Source organism: Scleropages formosus, chromosome 7, assembly GCF_900964775.1.
Source record: "Scleropages formosus chromosome 7, fSclFor1.1, whole genome shotgun sequence".
In the NCBI taxonomy this organism is placed as follows: Eukaryota; Metazoa; Chordata; class Actinopteri; order Osteoglossiformes; family Osteoglossidae; genus Scleropages; species Scleropages formosus.
The window spans coordinates 5493619-5513433 of NC_041812.1; the positions used below are offsets into that span (position 1 = coordinate 5493619).

General features: G+C 47.2%; 1 protein-coding gene across 5 annotated transcripts; it reads right to left on the reverse strand.

The window, feature by feature from the left end:
* Window positions 1-10625: 10625 nt before the first annotated feature.
* On the reverse strand, window positions 10626-19216 carry LOC108937519 (thread biopolymer filament subunit gamma). Of its 5 annotated transcripts, none has more exons than XM_018757525.2 (10): window positions 17640-19216; window positions 17392-17452; window positions 17153-17248; window positions 16702-16881; window positions 16041-16166; window positions 13705-13925; window positions 13425-13471; window positions 12840-12902; window positions 11917-11955; window positions 10626-10663 (listed from the first exon to the last, which is right to left on the reverse strand). In XM_018757525.2, the coding sequence occupies exons 1-10, from the start codon at window positions 18431-18433 to the stop codon at window positions 10641-10643; spliced, it is 1650 nt and encodes a 549-aa protein (XP_018613041.2). In that variant the 5' UTR covers window positions 18434-19216; the 3' UTR covers window positions 10626-10640. The 5 variants fall into 5 exon arrangements, with proteins under 5 accessions (XP_018613041.2, XP_018613039.2, XP_018613042.2 ...); XM_018757523.2 differs by lacking the exon at window positions 10626-10663 and adding an exon at window positions 11355-11551 and having other exon boundaries at window positions 17640-19215; XM_018757526.2 differs by lacking the exons at window positions 10626-10663; window positions 12840-12902 and adding an exon at window positions 11355-11551 and having other exon boundaries at window positions 17640-19215.
* Window positions 19217-19815: the final 599 nt, after the last annotated feature.

The window sequence follows — 19815 nt, forward strand, 5'->3', positions numbered from 1 at the left end:
AAAGGTTGCGCAAGGTTTTTTTGCGCCTCGTTTTCAGCTGAGTTGTTGAGCTCAGCTGGAAGTGTAAACAGTATAGGTGAACGGAGAGAATAATTTGGACAACTTTTTTCTCCTTATTTAAAATGATGCAATCTTCTGCACTTTATAATAAACAAATTTTTCCTTAAAAGCCTAAAGAGGGGAATTTCATTGCTTTCATAAACAACATAACATGCTCCAAATAGTTTCTCGGCCCAAACTGCTTTCATCTGTCTCTCATGCCTGGGCTTTGAACCAACAGCCCACTGGCTGATGTAATAGTACTCTGAAGTCAGACCACCCTGCTATCAGAACATCCCTTCCTGACTAGACTTGTGCATAAGTCATCTGCATTCTCTTGTTTTGGCAGTAGTATGATGTAGCACACATTCTATGTTTTACACTCTTTTCTCATATTGCATCTCTGGGTAACATGGTGGCACAAAGTACAGCACTGGTACCCTACAGTTTCTGGGCTGAGTGTTCACACTTACATTTACTTATTTAGCTGATGTTTTCCTCTAAAGAGACTTACAATATTAAGGTCACAATTATTGCATGCTAACAGTCATTTACCCAGTTTTACAGCAGGGTGATTTTACTGGAGCAATTGAGGGTAAGTACTTCACTCAAGGGTACTACCTCCAGAGGTGGGGATCAAACCTTCAGCCTTTAGGACCAATGGCAGTAGCACTGACCACTCCGCTGCCAGCTGACCACTTAGGTTTGAATCTAGTTCTGTCTGTGCCGTGTTTGCGTGGCTTTCCGCCAAGCGCTCTGATTTCCTCCCGCAGTCCAAACACATGTGTTTCAGATACATTGGTGACTTTAAATTGCCCATAGTTTGTGTGTATGCGTGAGTGAATGAGTATGTGCTGTTGAACTGTTTCACCCTGCCTCACACTCTATGCTTCCAGGAGAGGTTCCGGACCATCATGACCCTGCACTGGACAAGCGGTTATTGATTACGGACAGTTGGACATTAGACTGTCATTCTTTTTCAGATATAATTTCTTTAACAAAACCCATTCTCAGTTGTCTTTGTGGCAGAAAAATAAAGTGCTGTTGTTGCTTCAGCCATGTTGGAAATGATTGTAGATGAGCGTGCTTTGTGAAATGATTGTGGTTCATGATTAACCTTTTACCAAGATAATAGTGTAACAGACTGAGTTCTTCAGGAATCTCCCACTTTCCGTTTTCTCTGTGGGGTTTTCCTTCAGCGGAGACTGTGACGTGAATAACTTTGTCACTTGATCAACAAAATTGAGCAAAAACCTGTGGCGTATTGAGATCTTGGGTGTGTAGTAAGTGTAGTGTGTGATGCTCTTCATTCTCTGTCTTGGGTTGACCTAGCTGACACAGTGAGAGACCGACGACAAGTTTCAGACCTATTTTCACCATCATTTGTGTCCATTTTAGCACCTTCTTCCTGCCCAATCGCTGTTCGGTCCCCCTCCCTCTCAAAACCTCATGCTCTGCTGACGTCTGACCGCTCCCTTTGGACAGTGAAAGGTCATGAAAAGCCACAGAAACACAGAGCGGTGAAGACCGAGAGTTAGCCTGGAGTTATATGAAGTGAGGTGGGGTTGGGGGGTGGTAGAACTGTACTTATGCACATAAACACATGGTCACATGCTCACATCGCTTGTCTGAGAGCCGCTGAGCACTTGCTTCTGCTGATGTGCCACATTTTCTGTTTTCTCCAAAAGGTAGATGTGTTTAACCAGCCCATGTGAGATTATGATCTTGCCTCCAGGGACAGTGGACCATCACATCTTCTGTAGGTCCAGCGAGACTAAGCTGTCTTACCCATGGCTGCTGTATAGCACCATTAGTAATACACAAAAATTTCTGTTATGCCCTGACACCCCTTCAAGATCACTGTAATCAGTAAATTTACATTTTACATTTCTTCATTTAGCAAATGTTTTTGTCCAAAGCAACGCACATCTCAGAGAAAATACAATTTGTGCATTACATTTGCAGAAAGAGACATAGTTGCAGACGTGATTCTTAAGTAAACCTAGTTTGTTTCTTTCCCCTTTATGCACTGATGTTCATCACACGAGTGGGTGCACAAGATTCAGGATAGACCAATCCTGATCACCTTCCCACAAATTATTATTGTGTTTTTTTTGACAGTAAAACTGGTTCAGCAAGGGGTCCAAAACTAGAGGCATCTCAAAGGCCCCACTGTTGATAAATGAACTTGTCCTGTCACTCAAGACCTATCAGTCCCTGACAGTCAACAAGAAGGGGTTCAAGACCCACCACTGTCAAAACAGTCGAACCCTGTTGGCACACGTGAGCTACTCTCAATATTGTATTGGGGTGGCACAGCTGTTTCACAGTGCCTGGGTGGTGTAAGAAGACATGGTTTCAATCCCCACTCAGTATCTGTGATGTTTGTATGTTCTCCCTGTGTCTGTACATGTTTCCTCCCGCAGTCCAAAGACACACTGTTCAGGTTCACCCATAGTGTGTAAGTGACAGAGAGAGAGAGAGAGAGAGAGAGAGAGAGAGAGAGTGTGTGTGTGTTCTGCTGATGTATGGATGAGTGACCCATTGTAAGTAGTGTATGTAGCAGTGTAAGTCACCATGGTGAATAAGATGTTTGAGTTAATAACACTACGTAGAGTTTATTAGAAGTTGCTTTGGAAAAAATATCTACTAAATCAATACATTCATGTAACCAATTACACACATGCACACACACAGTCAGAACCACTGGTCCCATATGGGGTCACGGAGCCTACCCGGCAACACAGGGCGTAAGGCTGGAGGAGGAGGGGACACACCCAGGATGGGACACCAGGCCGTCGGAAGGCACCCCAAGTGGGACTCGAACCCCCAACCCACCAGAGAGCAAAACCGTGGTCCAACCCACTGTGCCGCCATTCGAGTCTCACTTGGGGTGCCTTGTGATGGACTGGCATCCCATCCTGGGTGTGTCCCCCCCCAGCCTTGCGCCCTGTGTTATCTGGTTAGGCTCTGGCTCGCTGTGACCCTGCTCATGACATGTGTGTGTGTGTGTGTGTGTGTGTGTGAGAACTGCACTTACTGTGTCTTGGTTGTGTGAATGTGTGTGTTACACTGATTTGCTGTATAGATGGCTGAATGCCTGTAGTGTATCCAGCACTGTAAGTTCCATAAATGTGGCAGCAAAATAATACTTATGTCATTTTGGAAAAGAGCTGCTGGTAAATGAATAAATGTAACAATATTTCTTTACCATTTTCAGGCTGATGGATATAATCCTCAAACAAGGACAGCTGGTAGCGTATTAGAGCTGCTGCCTTTGGATCCAAATGTCACTGGTTTGAATCTCAGGTCCTTCTGTAGTACTTTTGAGTAAGGCACTTACCCTAAAATTGCTCAAGTGAAAATTTGCCTTGCTGTATAAATGGATAAATAATTGTAAGCTACATTAGATAAAAGAAATGAATAAATGTAACCTTATAGTGAAAGGATTCAAGGCAGAATTTCATAGTTGTATCACTGAGCAACACACACAGCTTCAGTAAGTATCCAGCTCTATAAGTAGCTGAAGGAAAGAACTGCAAGCTGTGAACATGGTCTGGGGAGAAAACCATCTGCTAAGGAATTAATAAAAACAAGAGTTAGATTTTCAGAGAAAGGATGAGTAGATGTCAAATGAAACCTCTGGCACCAGTTCTCATTTACTTGTTCAGGTCTTCAGGGTCTTTGGAAAAGCATATGAGTTTCATCCTGAGATCCTTATGTCACCATGATTCCTGCTCATGACTGGACCTTGAACTTTTGCCCCGACATTTGGGGGGAACTCTGGGATCAGTGAAAATGTGGAAGCAATCCAGTTCAAACAATCAATTTACTGTCTCTTTCAACTTCTCTTTTCCCTGTTAATGTGTTATGTTGTCATAGGACCGATGACGATGTTCTTGAGCTGTTGACTTCAGATGCGTGACCAAGTGCACAAGACCGAGACATTGCTCAAGGGATCATCTTTGATTTGCTAACGCACACGATTAGACACGATTGTCTATGTTCGTCTCGACAATATTCTGTGAGCTCCAGCTACACTGTGCTTCCACTTCTGTATTTAGATAGTAAAACATTTAATAAAACAGAAGCGCCGATGACATCTTACAGGTGGAAATAAAGTCCACAGTTCCTTGCTAAGCCATGTAATATAAACTATATGGGTGCATTCAAAAATATTACATGTGGTAAAAATTACACGTTAGATATTTGATGTAATGCGATGTAATTTGGTGCAAAATTATGAAACAACCTGCTATTGCAACAAGAGTCATAGAACAGCACCACACACACACACACACACACACATTTTCAGAACCGCTTGTCCCATACGGGGTCACGGGGAACTGGAGCCTACCCAGCAACACAGGGCGTAAGGCCAGAGGGGGAGGGGACACACCCAGGACAGGACTTGAACCCCAGACCCACTGGAGAGCAGGACTGTGGGCTAACCCACTGCACCACCACACCCCCCTAGAACAGCACCACCGAAGTGTCATTTAATAGAGTAAAGCAAAGGGTCCTCATACACATGTGTTTAGAGTGTGTCTGTTCACACACACACACACACACACACACACACACACACACAAACTAAGGGCAATACACCTAGAAGGCATATTTTTGCAGTGTGGGAGGAAACCAGAGCACCTAGAAGACACCACACAAACTCCACAGAGACTGAGCTGGATTCAAACCCATGTCTGAACCCAGTGGTGGGAGGCACTGTCACTACCTGTTGTGCCACAGTGCCATCCTAAGACAAAAGCAGCCTGATTTCTCAGGATGCAGTTCTTCCAGTCATGCCGTGCAACCGAACTGTTTACAGCAGCAGCGGTGGGAGGAGAAAGCTGAGGGCGCGAGAGGTCATCAGGAACAGGGTGGTGTAACAGATATTGGGTAACCTGTCTTGCTTTGAGCTTGCACTATGACATAAACAGGGTAGAGCAATAAGCAGCATATAAACACATGACCCACAAAGTTACTCAAAGCTTTATTACATTTTCAGGCAGAGAAATAATAGGTCTGCTCTTAACGTACCTTCGTTAGTAAGTAGCCCTCTTCCCCCTAGCACTTTGAGTTTAACAGACCCAGTGGAATACCTTGAGGCGTACGAGGTACCGACAGCCCTCCGTTTGGTGGCCATAAATGTGATAGGTTTTAGTTGTAACGTTCTTAACTTTACAGAACATCCTTTCTCTGTGATGTGTATTTATTTACTTGTTTACTTTGTGATGACATGACAAAAATTTTCTTGTAGTCTATTGTTTTTTTTATTAATTTTTTACGGCAAGCGATGAACAAACTGTATAACTGTATCCTCTAAACAACCCCCTTCCCCACTGTGTATCTAGCAGTGTAAGTCACTGCGGTGACTAAGGTGTGAGGGCTGATAACACTACACAGAGTTCACTGGAAGTTGCTTTGGAAAAAAGCATCTGATAGATATGTAAAATAATAAGCCACATGCTCACTTCAGCTAATTTGTTATGATTATGCACATGTGTCATGAGTGTTGTCGGCCCGCTGCTCTTTTCTCCTCGGTGTGCACTGTCCAACCTGCAGAAAACAGGTGCAGCTGGCACAGTAGATGTGGTATCTGACCATGTTACATTACAACGTTTAATTTCATACAGACAAATACACTCAGTTGCACACTAAGGAGTCAGCTTTGGACACTAGGCACTTCAGAGGGAGTTGTGGCTGAGTCGGACAAGCTCATAGCAGACCGGGACGGACGGCGCAACCTCACCAAATTAATTAATTTAATTAATTAGACCTGTCTGCAGCATTAGACTCTGTCAATCACCAGATTCTACCCTCCTCTCTTAGTCAGCTTGGGATCAAAGGAACAGCAGTAAGATGGTTTGAGTCCTACCTATCTGACAGATCCTATCAAGTGGTCTGACAGAGCTCCCATTATTCTCCTCTGCCTCTCTCATTTGGTGTCCCTCAGGGCTCGGTACTGGGTCCTCTGCTCTTCTCGATCTACATCTCCTCCCTGGGCCCGGTCACTGCCTCCCATGGATTCAAATACCACTGCTATGTTGATGATACCCAGGTCTTCCTCTCCTTTCCACTTGGAGCATCAAACATTTCTGTACGTATTGCTGCTCGCCTGTCAGACATCTCTGCATGGATGTCTGATCACCACCTCCAACTCAACCTCTCCAAAACTGAGATCCTACACCTCCCAGGTGGCCTGTCTTCCTGTCATGATCTCTCAATCAAACTGGACAACTCACTCATTTTGCCTACCTCCTCGGCTAAGAGTCTGGGAGCAACAATTGACTCAAGTTTATCTTTCTCTCAGCACATCGAAGCCACAGCCCGGACCTGCAGATACATCCTGCATCTACTGCACAGGATCCGTTCTTACCTCACAACCGACTCTGCGTAATTACTTGTCTAGATTATGGTGACTACTGCAACTCTCTCTTGTCAGGCCTTCCTGGTACTGCCATCAAACCTCTGCAGCTGATACAAAACTCTACTGCACGAATTGTGTTTGACTTGCCGAATTGTTCGCTTGTATCTCCCTTCTTGTTTCTCTGCACTGGCTTCCCAAAGCTGCCCAGATCAAATTCAAGACCCTGGTTGTGGCCTACAAATGGATCAATGGAACTGCTCCCAGATATCTACAGGACTTGATCATTTGCTACACTCCAACCAGACTGCTACGCTCTTCCACATCTACCCGCTTGGTGGTCCCACGCACGAAAGGTAAAGCGCGGAGGTTCTCGGTTCTGGCTCCGTTGCGGTGGAACGACCTCCCCCTCTCACTCAGAACTGCTGAATCTCCGTCCACATTTAAAAAGTGTCTTAAAACTCACCTCTTCCAGACACACTTTACCCATGATCTCTTAAGTTCATGTAAGGTTTAAATGTCAATGCTCTATAACTTTAAGATCATGTCCGGATAAACCTTTACACAGCTACTCCTGTAATGTAACGTAAATGTTTGTGTATCTCAAAAAAAGTAAAATTGTAGGAAGATGATCAGGAATTGTCTAGGAATCGTCTGTCCTGAGTTTTATGCAGCTACTCGTGTGATGAACACTGGTGCATATAGTGGAAAGAAACAAATTAAGTTTTCGTAAGAATCACACGTCTGCAACTATGTCTCTCTTTCTCCTAATGTAATGCACATATTATATTTCTCTGAGATGTACATTGCTTTGGAGAAAAGAATCTACTCAATGAATAAATGTAAATGTAATCGTAATCGTAAGATGGGATGTCCTCCACACATGTGGCGGAGCTAAAAAAAAAAACAAATCGGCACAAATCATTCCCGAACGATGGTCATCAGAGAGCATAGCGGAGGCAGACAGTGGACTGCTAGCAAAAAAAAACTTCTGCCGCTTCTTGGGACGAGTTTAATGTGAAACATGGGTTTTCAAGCAGTGAGTAAGAATTTCTTTATGCAGCATAAAGATTCGCAGTTGGAGTGGAATGACGAGACACTTTCGCAGTCTTTCTCATGACCGGTGTGTCGGGCCTCGTGCACTGTAGCAGCGACAGTCATTTCTTTAGCGCGACAGACATCGTTCGGCTTGAGTTCAAAGGCGAATGGGGAAAGGGGGCCTTTCGAAGCTCCCTCCCTCTTTGTTTACTGACAGCAGCTTCTCGTTGCGGTGTTCTCTCGCTGGGGCTTGCATGACAAGCTCCGACCGCAAGAGACGTAAACTCACTCACCGCCGTGATACCCCATACGCTCGAACCTCAGTCTCACGCACCTATGCACGCCTGCGGGAGGGAGGAGGGGGTGGCTGAGTGTTGGGGGAGGGGGATCAGTGGGCCTCCGACCTCTCAGCTGCAATCCAGAAATGCAAAGATAATGTTTCTGACGTCTGTTTGCATGCTTTAAAAAAAGGAAGTAACACTGAGAGGACGACTGAACAAGTTATTTTCGACCTGTTTTGATGCAGACAATATTTACGGAAGTCTGCAGTATTACCAGTGAAGGGTTAAACTCTCACTGCTGGTTTGTCACTCTCAGACAGCTTGTGCTGCGGACTTCTCCCTAGTATCACCCCTGGGTTTATGAGCAAAACACACCTCAGACTGAAAGTGGGACAACTGGTGATGTAATGGTTAGGGCTGCTGCCTTTGGACCCAAAGGTGATGTTTGAATCCCACCTCCAGCTTTTGTACCCTTGAGTAAGTTACCGACCCTCAACTGGTCCAGTAAAATTACCCAGCTGTATAACTGGGTAAGTAATTGTGAGTCAATCTGAAGAAAAGAGTCAAAGTGGACGTGCCTGTTAAATTTATATTTATTCACTTAGCAGACGCTTTTCTCCAAAGCACAACAATGGATAATATGTAGTGTTATCAGCCCACACACCTTATTCACCGTGGTGACTTACACTGCTAGATACACTACTTACAATGGGTCACTGATCCATACATCAGTGGAACACACACTCTCTCTCCCTGTCATTCACACACCCTGGGGGAAACTGAACAGCATGTCTTTGGAGTGTGGGAGGAAATCCACACAGACGCAGGGAGAACATGCAGACTCCATGCAGACTGAGCAGGGATCGAACCCACGTCCTTTCGCACCACCCAGGCGCTGAGACACCACACCACTCACTAGATCCTGTTTCCAGGATAAATTCCAGCCTACTGCAACCCAGCGCTGGACAAGCTGTTATTGACAATGGATGGATGGAGTGAAGGATGGACAGGATGGAAACTTCAGCAACACGTTGTCAGAGCAGCATCCTCATATGAAACGCAGCGTTACGTTCGTTGTCATTCTCCGAGATGAGAGCAGGCGATCATCTCCAGGCACCATCGGCGTCCCTTTGATGAACAATGCCACGGTGACCTTTGGTAGACACCGCCGGTCTGGTGTTAGGTGGTACCTTTAAATGCCACAGTTTTTACTTCTGGAAGTGAAGTTCACACTCCCGCGAGTTCACACAGGTTGCTCCAGTCGCAGAACAGCCTTTGCGCACGTGGCAGTGGGTGGCAAGCCAATTTGCAGAAGTGAGAATTTGCGTTGTCTGGCAAACAGTGTTATTCCTCTGGGGGTGAGTGACTATACAGCCAAGTTCAAATCTTTAAAGCAGCACTTCTTCTTTTATAATACAAATCACATAATTATTATTGCTGTGAAACCTAAAATAAAAGATAAAAGCACATCTGTTGTATAAATACATCTGTGTCTCTTTTGGGAGGGATGTTTTCGAGGTAGAATTACATTTATGTTTTGGATACAGACACATAATTCTAGAGTACAGTAAATTTTTCATATACCATATTAAAATTTATACTGTTTGCTGGTATAAACCAGTATAGATGACACCAGTGGGTGTATCTGGGGTTTTACATTTAGGTGTTGCTTTCCTCTAAGGCAGCTCACAATGTTAAGGTTACAGTTATTATTACAGTCACAAGCTTACAACTATTTACCCATTTCTACAGCTGGATAATTTTTTAGTGGAGCAATTCAGGGTAAGTACTTTGCTCAAGGGTACTACAGCTGGAGGTGGGGATCAAACCTACAATCTTTAGATCCAGAGGCAGAAACTATAACCACTACCATACCCTCTGTCCCAGCTGTTTTTTAAATTACATTACATTATGTTTACATTATGTTTATTAAATGTAATGTAAACATAATATTAATAAATTAGTAAAAAGATAACAAAGATGTGTATGTTTATTGCACTCATAAGAATGTCTGGAAGAGGTGAGTTTTGAGACCTTTCTTAAATGTAGAGAGATTCAGCAGTTCTGAGTGACAGCGGGAGGGCATTCCACCACAATGGAGTCAAAACCAAAAACATTTGTGCTTTTGCACCTCTTGTGTGCGGGACCACCAAGCAAGTAGAGGTGGAACAGTATAGCAAGTGATCAGGTCTATTAGATATTGGGGAGCAGATCCATTAATGGCCTTGTAGATCATAACCGGCATGTTGAATTTGATGAATTACACACGCACACACACACACACACACACACACACCTTCTGAACCACTTGTCCCAAATGGGGACACAGGGAACCAGAGCCTACACAGCAACACAGGGCGTAAGGCCGGAGGGGGAGGGGACGCCAGTCCGTCACAAGGCACCCTAAGGGGGACTCGAACCCCAGACCCACTAGACAGGAGGACCCGGTCCAACCCACTGCACCACCGCACCCCCTCCTTGATGAATTACCTCAATGAAAATATTCTGTACATATCAAAAAAAACATCTACTAAGCAAGTCAAAGTAATAAAGATAATGAATAAAAAAAAGGATGTCAGCTAAAAGGGAGAGCTGAAAATGATCAGTCATGAACCAGTTAGAGACAATTTGGATCCAAGTATTAAAAAATGAATTGATTAAGTATTGTAATATTTGCCCTTGACCCCCGGAAGAGTGAGGTCCCCCATTTAAGGAAGTGAATGTGAAATTCCCATGTTTCCTGGACACATGTGAGTGGGCTGCCTTAGGGTTCAGTCTGGGGTGTCACACTGCTAGACATCTGGACACCTCATAAACGTTCATGGCCCCTGGAGACCATGGAGACCCACCCAACTTGCGTCAACTCCAACCCCTTGATGAGGATGGACTGCATGGCTGCCTCTTCCTTTCGGGTGTCAGTCAACAGCAAACCGCTCATCTGAAGAAAATGAAGGTTGGACACAAGAGGTGTGTCCAGGTGAGACTTGGAGAAAGGAAGGGTCACGTTTTTTGGGTTTGAGCATTGTGGTTTTTTTTTTTAAATCTAGGTGTTAAGGTGTTGAGAACAGAGTGGAGAGGGTGCTCAGGTTTCTCAGCACTACTGCCCAAAATGCAGAGAAGCTCCTGTTTGGGATGGACACTATGGAACATGGAGAGTTTATGGAGAAGGAGGCTGAAGGAACGTCTGCTCCACAGACACACGGGAACAGCAGCACTTTTCCTCCAAACAGTGCTCACCTAACACCACAATTTGCCATTTTTTTCTCCTGCACAAGAATAAATATTTGCAGAAGCTTCTTGTTTTGTTCTTACGATTCATTGACTGAACTCATGAACTTTTTTTTCCGATTAAGAAAAAAAAATCCCCAAAATATGCGAGCCGCCTAAGGCCAAGTTCACCCCTCTTTGATATTTTTGTGAAAAATATATAAAAAAGTCCACGTTCGTCATCTTTTTTTTGTTATTGCGAGCCTTACACCATCGATATGTCTGAAAACAAAACACGCTGGTGAATCATAGGCAGGTGCTGGTGCCCAGTCAAGCATTTTTTTCACATCTGACTTCCCTTTTTTGTTGGTCACCATTCGGGGAAGTGATGGCAGCAAAAAAGAGGCAAACATGGTTTCGCATGATTTCTGCTGCAGGATTTATTGCTTAATAAGAGGAGGGACTCATGCAATGAGGATAGGGGGTGGGGCTTATCGGGTGTGATGGGGAAGGGAGGGTATCACAAGGTTTTGGGTGACAGAATGACCCCCCGGGCGATGCGGCGCTCCTGCGAATCAGGGTTCGTCTGCGTCCGACATTAGGGAGGTCTCCGTGTGCTCTGAGGGCAGGAGCAGATGTGGAGGGTAAGTTAGAACACCCAGAAGGGCAGAAGCGTTAACCACTTGTTGGTAACCCCACAGCTTTGCGATGGTGTAAGCGTGGTGCAGTCGGCCTTCCACCGGGGCACAGGCAATGACCAATATGAAAGGCAGTCGGTGCCAATGTGAGAAAATCACAGGGCAGCAGGCTGGTGTTTCATTACCTGTGCGTGAACTGCACGGGTGTGTGAGCCGAGTCCGAATCAAAGAGGAACCTCGCAGACTGACGGCAGTGTGACGTGTGATAATCGGTGACCCGAAGCTTAGAAAAAAGGCAATTCGAAAGCGGTCCGTGCCTGGCGGCCCCAAGCGAAGCACTTCTCACCTGTGATGATTTCTTTCACTTGTATCCCTCCACCGGACACTAGAAGGAGATGGGGAGAGCAGATCAGGCCCGAATAAGGAGCAGCATGACAATAAACACAAACGGACGGAATATTCAGCTGCAGGACATTCGATGTTCATTCATTCAGCCGATGCTTTTCTCCAGAGTGCCTTAGAATGATTTGCCCATTCATACAGGTGGGTCATTTTTACTGAAGCAATTTAGGCAAAGTACCTTGCTCAAGGGTACTATAGCGGGAGTCCAAAGGCAGCAGCTGTAACCACTATGCTGTCAGCCACCCCATTAAACAAATCGAACCCTCTGCACAGTGATGCACCGAGGAGCACTTCTGAGACATTCGCTGTTCCTCGATCAGGGTATATGAGCTTTTTACCCCGTCTGCAAGTACCTGTGAGTCTGCAGTGACAGTGCCGTGTTTTAGTGTTGCAGCTGTTAGGTGGTGGACAGTCGCTACGGGTTCACCACTGTGCTTCGCACTGTGAGGGGCTGACTTGCCTGACAGGGGGTATTTAGTTAGTGTCTCCCGGAGCCGGGGGAGGAGGAGGAGTCCCGGGGTGTGCTGGAGTGTGGGGCGTCCCATCCTGCGGGAGGCAACAGCGCAGGTGAGTGACGCCCAGCTCACGCTCCCCTGCACACCCCGGGACTCCTGCCCCCGTGCCCCCTGACCACCGTCCCTCCCCATCCCCGTGTGGCCTTGACACAAAACCCAGGGGGTCCCAGGGGGTGGGAGGAAGGGTCACAGGGGACATCACAGCACCACAAAGAGTGACAACACCACGGGAGGGTCAGAACACAGCAGGTTACAATAACACGGGGAGTCAGAGCACAGTCACAGCATCACGGAGGGTGGGGAGGTGTGGGGGGGGACAGGAGCACAGAGATTCACAGCACACGTTACTCACACTTTAGCTCAATGGGCTGCTTTTTGAGCGATAACGATACTGACTCCGATGCAGGGTGCTTAACTATAAAGAAACACACACAACAGTGTGTTTTAATTTCTGCTTTGCATTATGCTCAGCGCGTGCGTGCGTACGTGCGTGTGCGCGCACCTGTGTGTGTGTGTGTCAACCGTTCGGTCCAAACGAAAAGATCCGTTGCTGTAGCGGTCGAGTGACTCACAGGCCTCGTGTGTGAAAAGATTCACCTTTGTCCTCAGCCGGGCGGCTCTGAACCCGCAGCAAGCAACTGAAACTTTCTCTCCCAACCGCAGTGCAAACAGCCGCAGTCGAACGGCGCTCGCCACGTCATCGAAGCACGGTCGGCTCCTGGAAACGCGCCGTGTTGTGTGTGTGCGTGTGTTTGTGGCTCGGGGTTGTCAAGGTGAGCTGCAGCTTGTGGAGAATGGAGGACGAGACATCCCTTGACCTTAAAAGTGTGCGCGAGGACCAGGACACCGGGGAAGCGGAGAGGAACCAAAACTCGAACCTGACGCCCTACACAGGGCCCCCGCGTACACGCAGCGCGCAAAAGTCGGCTCTTCTTACCTGTGAAGGTGTAGGAGCTCTCCGACGCGGAGGAGGTGTCAGGCATCCTGAAGAAGAGATCAAAGGCCGCCTCTAAGTCGTGAACTCGCTCAGCACCCTGTGTGCTCACCGAAATTATGGGATGGCTCAAGATCACAACCTTTAGGTCACTGTTATTATTGTACACACTACCCGCAAAAACAGGATGTTGAAGGACGGAGCAGTAGACAAAGGTGTAAAACCGTGAGACAAATGCTCACTCTTGGGACTAAAATAACGGGTCTCTCGGTCGAACACTCACTTGATGTCACTTCCCTCCAGCAGCTTCCTGTACGTGGAGATCTCCACGTCCAGCGCCTGCTTCACGTCCAGCAGCTCTTGGTAGGCGAGGAGCTGCTTGTGGAGGTCGGCTTTGGCCACCTCGATGGCCGACGTGAGGCTGACGATCTGGGCCTGCTGTTCCGCCGCTCCCACGCTGCATTGCGCTTGCGCTTCAGCCAGACTCTGCTGTAAGGCCGCGTTCTGTAAGGAGAAGAGACAACGACCACGGTAACCATGACAACATCACAGTACCGAGGGAACTGGAGCTGTGTGGAGTTTGTGCGTTTTGAGTCTCTCTGCCAAGAGACATAATTATTGCATTAAAAATATTTTCAGTCTGTGTGAAGTTTGTATGTTTTCTCCATGTTGGCATGGGTTTCCTCCAGGTGCTCTGGTTTCCTCCCACAGTCCAAAGATGTGCAGATCTGGTGAATCGGTGATGCCAAATTGCCTGTAGAGTGTAAATGGGTGAGCGACTGCGTGCGTATGGCTAAATTACGATTGACTGGCGTCCCTTCCAGGGCGCACTGTACCCCCCCCCCCCCCCGCCCACCTTGTACCCAACGATTCCGGGATAGGCTTCGGAACGCCGCGACTTTCAACAGGACAACTGGTTAATGACATCTTTTGGATGGATGAACGGGTATAAGGCTGCATGAATATTTTGAACAACATCAATACACGTATGAAATCAAACTACGATGTAAAAAAACAAAGATGTGTTAGATGCGGTGAGGACTGCTGTTTGGGCAAAATGCAGCTTGTCAATTTCTGTAAAGGTCTGTCGCATGTTTTTCAAGAGAAATCATGTGAGTTGCCGACACGGAGTTACCCCAGAGGAAGGGGACAGCTGTGCTCGAATGTCTCGGCGACGTCTGTCTCTTCCGTGAAAGCCGACACCGCCGGGTTTGCCGCTCAGCCACCGCCGAGGCCGATCAAAACCATTTCCTTTTCGTGGGCCGTGATTTCTTTCTCAGCGCGGTGGTTTTTCGAAAAAACACACACAGGCGACCGCTCCGACTCTGTTCTGATTATTACTGTCATTATTATAATATATATTATTATCTCCGATACAAATATAACTGCTTGCTCAACTGCTGAAGCACACCTTCAAAGTTTGAAGTCAGTAGATCCAGATTTAAGATTATGAACCCTTGTCCTTAGTGACATTATTATCGTTACTTGTAGTAGTTTAGATGACGCCTTTGACCGGAGGCGCTTGCTATTGTATATCGATTTACACACCGCGGTACTCCCACTCGAGCATTTCGGGGTAAGTTCTTAGCCACAATGCTGCCTGCTGACCTGAAATCTGTACATCCCACAGTGCTTCGGTGTACTACGGTAAGGAAAGTACAGTAAGGTTTCGTGGTTATATATTCCGTTCTGCCTACACAGTTTCAGACTTTTTTAAAATCTGGCTGTGCTGCACAACCTCATTGTCGCCGTTCCCTGCGGTGTTGAGCTCACTACACGCCCAAAATGCTGCTACACCAGTCACCAGAACTAACCCCCCGTGAGCCCTACCACTCCCAAACACAATATACTTCACTTCTGTACTTTCTACGTGCAGAAATATACCTCATGTTGAAGATCGTGTTTGAAAAAGGAGCGGACTTTCCAGATTTTGCTCTGAAAACCCCCCTGGGAGGGAAACAGAAACTCTGCTGGGAGCTGTTATTGTTGATAGAAAGCTGAACAGATGTGGTGTGCAGCATCACACTTTTTTGTGGGTTACGCTTTGTTTTATGAAAAAAGTTGAGGGGTTTTTGGCGACTCGCAGAACTCCACCGTAACTCACATCCAGGACACGCCATCCTGGACTTCCTTCCTATGGAAAGGGTTACTGATAACTCTTATGTACAGTAATGAGTCATTATACCTTGTCAGTTCATCTCAGTTCCAGGAAAATAGTTAGAAGGGCTGTATTGACCATCCATCCATCCATCCATCCATCCATCCATCCATCCATCATGAAGAACTACTAATCCAAGGCAGGGTCCAGAATCTACTACAGAAGCATAGGATGTGAGGTAGGATACACCCCGGGCGGTACACCAGTCCATTGTAGGCTGATCGAGCACACTCGTTCCATCGCTCGCACGCACATAGGGTCATTGAGAGTCACCAGTCCCCATGAATCGCATGGCTTTGCACAGTGCGAGGAAACCCAACCCCGCACAGACTAAGCCACATTTGAACCCACGTCTGAACCCTCAACCCAGGAGTCGTGAGGCACCAGCCAGGCATGAAACAAATGTCCAGTATGAGACAGAAACAGGTGACCGCCCTGTAGAGAGCGACGCTAAGACTCACAGCAGACATCAGGCCTTGCAACTCCAGAACTAGGCCCTGCAACTCCTTCTTAGCTGTGCTGATCTCCAACTTGGTGGACGAGGTGGCCTCTGTGCTCTTTGCTGTGGCTGTCTGAATCTCATCCATCTGTGAAGAGGAAGGCCACCATTGTTCCTGCTCCCAATGACACATGTGCTTTACTGTCGCTAGAGCCCCTAGGGCCCCTGTACAGGTGTAGATACAGCCAATAGAGTCAATTCAAAAGGGTCCCTTGGAAGAGAGCCAAAGGGGGATCTTTCTATGTACACTTGCTCACATTATTTGCTGAAGTGTCAAGTTCTAAACGGAAATGGAAAATATCTGTGGCTGAAAGTAGTAAGCTGGTGGTAATAAAAAAAAGACAAACAGGAAGATATTGTTGAGGGCTGTAGAACACGCTGCCAGAGATGTATGGCAGTCAGATGCGAGTGCTGCTTGGATCAGATTTATCAAGCGTTTGCTTAAGGGTGCAACTGGTACCATTCCTTTGTAGCCCAAATTTTAGCACCTTAAGGCTGTAGTATTAATGGGGGGAAAAAAGTGAATGTCAGCATTGTTTGACCTTTATTTCAAGCTATTATTATTATTGCTGAGATAAAAGTTAATGGACATACTGCTCATATGAATGTCCAGCAGACCATACCTTGAGCTTGTAGTACGTATCAGCCTCATCTCGGTGTTGCTGCACCGACTTCTCATACTCCATCCTCATCTTGTTGAGGGCGTCCGCAACATCGAACGACTTTCCGGTGTCCACCTCAATCATGGATACTGACTTGTCAACAGTGGTGGTGCCCAGTTTGGCCTGAAGGCCTGCCAGCTCCTTTGGGACGAGCAGACAGACAAGAAAGGTTAACACTAAGGCTTCGAGCTCAAAAACAAGGCTTAAACAAAAACAAGCCCTCACGCACAGGTGGCGTCAAATAGTTGGGATGTTGGGTTCTGCTACATCTAGATGGACATGTATTACAGCTATGCTGAAGTCACATGGCAAAATGAGGTCATAAAGGAGTGCAGGTGCTCAGTCAGAAAAACCCAAGATCCTTCAGAGCTGTCAGGGAGAAAGGTGGTCCACTGTGCTACGCTCTTCCTACCTCCGCCTGGGTCTTGGTGATGAAATCCAGTTCGTTCTTCAGGCTGGACAGTTTGGCATCCAGGTCAATGCGTAGCTCAGATGCTGCATCAATGTCCTGTGGGAGATTTTGGGAGGACCCATCGTCTCTGTCGGGGACTTTCCTCACCACACACACACGAAATGCTGGCAGACACTGTGGTCAGTTGATGTCCAAATGACAAAAAAGCCAGGCTGGAGGACACTTTTTCATCCTCTTACCTTCTTCATGGCTGCGATGTCGGACTCCAGCTGGAACTTGACACCCTGCTCAAACTCATACCTGCCGGAGCAGACGAGAGTGACCACGTATGCCAGTAATGACATAACAAGCACAGCGTTGTTTCCAACCTACATTGTATATTTTGCACAACCTTGGGATCTGTGTGCGGCCTTGTGTGAGAACTTGTCGTGTCCAATGCAACGACTGCACTACGTTAAATGAATCTGAAAGTGAGAGAAACACCTACTTGGCTTTGAGTTCATGGGCGGTGCCACGGATGTTATCCAGCTCAATCTCCAGCTTGATGGTATCCAGAGTGAGGTTCTCCACGGTTTTGCGGTAGTCATTGAGCTGATTCTCATACTCTGCAGGGGAGATGCTGGAACCTTCTGGAGACATATCCGTCCCACCGGTCAACTGGGACAGCTTGGCCTCCAGGACAGTGTTTTCCTGCTGGAGGGCCCGCACCTTGGCAATGTACGAGGAGAAGCGGTCATTCAACCCAGAGAGGGTGTGCTTCTCTGCCTCTCTGGAGAGCAGGGGGACCACGGTGGACGTCAGAGCAGGCCCCATAACCAAAGCTGACCCCGCATTCAGGCCACCTGCCGCCAGGGTGCGGCCCATGGTGAAGGCTGGACTGGCTATCAGAGCAGCACCTCCAGCACCACCACCGCCTCCAATGCCAAAGCCTGCCCCAGCTCCGCCGCCCAAGCCGATCCCCAGACCTCCCAATCCCAACCCAAGACCTGCACCCCCCAATCCTGACCCAAGACCTACACTTCCTATTCCATAGCCGAGACCCGCACCTCCTATTCCATAGCCGAGACCTGCGCTTCCCAGTCCTGCCCCAAAACTTCCACCACCAATTCCTAACCCCGCACCAGAACCCCCTCCTAGCCCTATCGCACCTGCACTGCTGCCCGCCCCAAGACCCAAGCCAAACTTAGCTCCACCACCCCCATGGGCGATGCCTATTCCACCAAGGCCGGCACCACCGCTGGACACCCTGGATGATGAGGAGATGGAGTAAGATGTAGACATGCTGTCAAGCTGGCGATGAACACAGGTAATGCAGGACAACCTGGAGCACAAGTGAGAGACTGGTCTGGCGTTCCACCCTAATATAACACGGCGATGGGGCGTGGTGTGGAAGATTCCGCCCTGACGCCAACCATTTTCCCTGCAGTCCCCTGGCAGCGCTGCATACAGCCACACCCAGAAGGCTGAGGCTGTCAGCAATTCATCAGCTTTAGAGAGCAGTCGCTTCGGGGGCTGTAAGGTAACCAGATTTATAGCCGGCTATCAGTGCAACTTGCCATCTTTGGAAAAACCCTTTCACCCACTGAAGGAAACATCTAGAAGATGTGGCCTACATTTTTGTGCTCAGCTGTATTTGCAGTAACAGGGTCAATAGTTTTTTGAAAACACTGTTAAAATCTCAGTGTTCAACTGCTGGCCTCCTCACTCTACCGTGTTCTCGAGTCATTCATCACCTTTATTAAAATAATTTCTCATCGCAGTAAACTGCGGAATTTGCACGCCAAGCGCTGTGAGTGACAAGAGACGCCGTCTGGTCTTGAATTCTGCCAGGAGGTGTGGGACAGAGCCCCACAAGAGAGCGTTGGGCGCGGCAGGTGCAGACCGTCTCCCATCTCCCTGCGGAGACTTGCCCGCGTCAGGAGAGCTTCCACAGGGCCCTGACCAGGAGACCCGCTCCTGGCGGGTGGAGGGAGTTCCACTTCAAAACTAACAGGATGGTTCTTTTCAGGTTCACACATGACGCTGCTGTCTTGCAACTTAAATTTGTTTATTTAGCAGATGCGTTTCTCCAAAGCGACTTCCAATGAACTCTATGTAGTGTTATGAGCCCACACACCTTATTCACCGTGGTGACTTACACTGCTAGATACACTACTCACACTGGGTCACTCATCCATACATCAGTGGAACACACACACACACACACACTCTCTCTCTGTCACTCACACACTATGGGGAACCTGAACCTGAACAGCATGTCTTTGGAGTGTGGGAGGAAACCAGAGCACCCGGAGAAAACCCATGCAGACACAGGGAGAACATGCAAACTCCGCACAGACTGAGCGGGGATCGAACCCATGTCCTTTCACACCACCCAGGTGCTGTAAGACAGCAGGGATACTCGCTGTGCCGCTCACTTACGTTTAGGTATATTTTCACACACTTAATTTTTGCAAACCATACATTTTGCAAACCTGAAACTAAACATATGAATCACTTGCTCATTTATGAATTATGGTTAAACGTATCTTTAATACATAGAATATACTGAATTACAGTTATATGACTTGCTACAGAATCATTTGTCATTTTTCATGACATTTTATTGTATTATGTTTCTAATATGCACACTCAGAGACAAAACATGCACATCGCTACTGTCG

Excerpts from the sequence above, each read along its gene's own strand:
- LOC108937519 (XM_018757523.2), bottom strand. The coding sequence starts at position 18,433 with ATGTCTACATCTTACTCCATCTCCTCATCATCCAGGGTGTCCAGCGGT. Across the intron at positions 13,472-13,704 it reads CTGGAGGGAAGTGACATCAA|GATGCCTGACACCTCCTCCG; the intron begins GTGAGTGTTCGA and ends TCTCTTCTTCAG. Across the intron at positions 11,956-12,839 it reads GCAGCCCATTGAGCTAAAGT|TGTCCGGTGGAGGGATACAA; the intron begins GTGAGTAACGTG and ends ATCTCCTTCTAG.